The sequence below is a fragment of the Carlito syrichta genome, unplaced genomic scaffold, assembly GCF_000164805.1.
Source record: "Carlito syrichta isolate Samal-C Ts95f unplaced genomic scaffold, Tarsius_syrichta-2.0.1 Scaffold130480, whole genome shotgun sequence".
Lineage (NCBI taxonomy): Eukaryota > Metazoa > Chordata > Mammalia > Primates > Tarsiidae > Carlito > Carlito syrichta.
In genome coordinates, this window is record NW_007074576.1 from 13,693 (window position 1) to 16,558 (window position 2,866).

The following is a 2,866-nucleotide window of genomic DNA, read 5'->3' on the forward strand; positions in this document are numbered from 1 at the left end:
CAATAAATCAAAAAATTAGCCGGGCATGGTAGCACACGCCTGTAGTTCCAGCTACTTGGAAGGCTGAGGCGGAAGGATTGCCGGAGCCCAGCAGGTCGAGGCTGCGGTGGCCAGGAGCGACCACTGCACTCCAGTTCGGGCGACAGAGTGAGACTCCAACTCAAAAAAAAAGAAAAGAAAGCGATTGGCAGTTGAGGGAAACTGCCAGAGGAGGGAGGGGCACACCTCATCAACAAGGATACCTGCATAATCAATGCTTGTATACCTAACCCTGAATTGTACCCCACATCTTTATCTTAAAAAAAAAAAGAGCAGGATGGTCAACACCAGAGGGAGGGTTCCCTATTCCTGGGGGAAGCCATCTAGATGCACTCTAAATAGGGGCTGGGAAGAGCAGGTGGGCACTGTGGCTTCTAGAACTGCCAAGAGCTTCTCCAGATACTGCCAGCCATTAGAAGAAGAGGTTCTTCTGGTTCTACAATGTTCAGGCAGTTCCAGGGAGTACACCCCTCGCCCAGACAGTCACTCTGGAAATGGGCGCCCACCTGCTCCAGGACTACCACAAGCTCCTCCAAAAGACACCAGGCCTCTGGAGCCAAGCACAGCTGGCTGTTCCAGAAAGTCTCCCTGATTCTCAAGGCTCAGGCAGCGCCTGGAGTGGAGACAAGTCTGCATTAATGCCCACCCACTCAGGCAGGAAGGCAGCCTCGGGCTTAAAGATCTTCAGGAACGCAGAGTCCGGCAGGGTGAAGTTGGCCAGGTAGACAGTGTCCCCACCCGCCAGGTAGGCGGCCCAGAAGCCAAAGGTGCCGATGGTCATGATGGTGTGGTTGCACTGTGTGAGCAGCGCAAAATCCTTCCCAGGTGAGCCCTCTTGCCCATCGCCAGCAAAGACCACGTCGCCGTGGGAGGTGTCAATGTTCCCCCTGCACCACTCCATGCCATTGCTGGTGACCACAAAGATGGGGGCTTCATGCCGGGCCCGGAACCAGTCCATGGCCTGCCGTAGGTAGTCACGGTCGCCCACCACACCCTTCCAGCGATCGGGCATCACCTGCAGGTAGTCCCCACGGCGCACGTGGACCCCCACGTAGGTGCTTGGGCGGTCCCCGGTGTGGCCCAGGCGGAGGCCACCCAGCAGACTCTGGGCCTCGTCCCGAAGATGGTCATGCAGGCTAAACTCGGCGTGGATCTGTTCCCGCAGATGGTGGAAAAACGTCCAGGAGCAGGGGAAGCCCGACAGCTTCAGCAGAGGGTCCTGCAAGAGGGCGTAGTCCTCTGACATCCAGTCGTGTAGCTGCAGCTTCCGCCAGGGCATACGGCTGTCCACCTCGGGCGCCAGCACAGGCAGGGTGATGCGGAACACCGGGGACAAGGCGGCGTGCATGGCGGGCAAGATGAAAGCCCGACGGCCGTTGAGCTGGGCCAGGGCCAGCAGGGTGGCATACTGCCCCATCTGGTTTCCAAACCGGCCATCTGGGGAGATAGTCCAGGTCCCTGAGAGGGAAGCAGGCTGCTGGGGACATGAAGAGGAGGTGTTGGGGGCCTGTGGTGTACCCGGCATGCAGATGATGGCCACGGGGTCTGTCACCAGGTGACGGTCTGGACACAGGACCGGCAGGTCTAGGCCATTTCGAAAGACGGATTGGTGCATATGGAGGAAGAAGGAGATGCCTGAGAGGACACAGATGAGCAGGAAGCCCAGGCAGAGCTGACGATGACTGAGGGGCCACATGGCTGCAGGGGAGGGGAGGAGAATTAGCTCAGAGCCTGAGGAGGCTGGTCAGGGAGGAGAGAGAGACCTGTGGTCCCGGTGCTCCTGGCCTCAGAGAATGAAGAAGCTAAAGGGTGACAAAAAAGCAAAAGCAAAAAACACCCTGGGCTGGGTACGGTGGCTCACGCCTGCAATTCCAGCACTTTGGGAAGTGGAGGTGAGAGGATTTCCTGAGCCAAGGGATTCGAGACCAGCCTGGGCAACTTGGCAAGACCTCATCTCCACAATAAATGAAAAAATTAGCCAGGTGTGGTGGTGTGCGCCTGTGGTTCCAGCTACTACTGGGAAGGCTGAGGCGGAAGGATCGCCTGAGCCCAGCAGGTGCAGGCCGTGGTGGCCGTGAGTGTGCCTGGGTGACAGAGTGAGACTTCGACTCAAAACCAAACCAAACCAACAAGAAGAAGAAACAATCTGTAATCCCAGCACTTTGGGAGGTCAAGTTGGGAGGATCACTTGGGCCCAGGAGTTCAAAACCAGCCTGAGCTAACACAGCAAGACGTCTTTACAAAAAATAAAAAAGTTAGGCAGGCAAGGTGATGACATGCCCTGTAGTCCTAGCTACCTGGGAGGCTGAGATGGGGGGACTGCCTGAACCCAGGAGGTCGTGGCTGCAGTGAGCGGTCATGGTGCCACTGCACTCCAGTCTGGGCAACAGAGTGAGACCTCGACTTAAAAAAAGGAAAAAAAGGGGGGGTTGAGACTTCTCCTGGGGCTGAGGCTGAAAGCCCGAATTCCAGGTCTGAAGGAGGAGAGGCCTGGAGTCTCGGCTGAGGCTGGAGGGCTGAGAACAGGAGAGCCGCGTTCCAGGTTCCCGCACCCTCCCCTGCCGGGGCATCTCGTCTCCCCACTGAGACCCACTCAAGCCGGACTCTCCCACCAGCCCGGGTCTGGGGAGCACCCGTCTGTGAGGGGCGAAGTCCACCACGGAGGCGATGGAAGGGGCAGTCCGAGGAGGATCCCGGAGGCTGGGGGGGAGGTCTCGGCTCCCGGAGGCTCCCAGGGCCTCAGTGGGGAAGAGGCTGGGGGCGCGCGTCCTGGCTCCGAAGGAGGGGACCCTGGGACCGCGTCCGCGGCTCCCACTCACCCGAGCTC

The 2,866-nt window shown here is 58.9% G+C and overlaps 1 protein-coding gene across 1 annotated transcript; it reads right to left on the reverse strand.

Moving 5' to 3' along the window:
• Positions 1-621: 621 nt before the first annotated feature.
• On the reverse strand, positions 622-1,737 carry FUT1 (fucosyltransferase 1 (H blood group)). Its single transcript, XM_008049063.1, has one exon. It carries the CDS (start codon positions 1,733-1,735, stop codon positions 635-637), a length of 1,101 nt encoding a protein of 366 aa, XP_008047254.1. The 5' UTR covers positions 1,736-1,737; the 3' UTR covers positions 622-634.
• Positions 1,738-2,866: the final 1,129 nt, after the last annotated feature.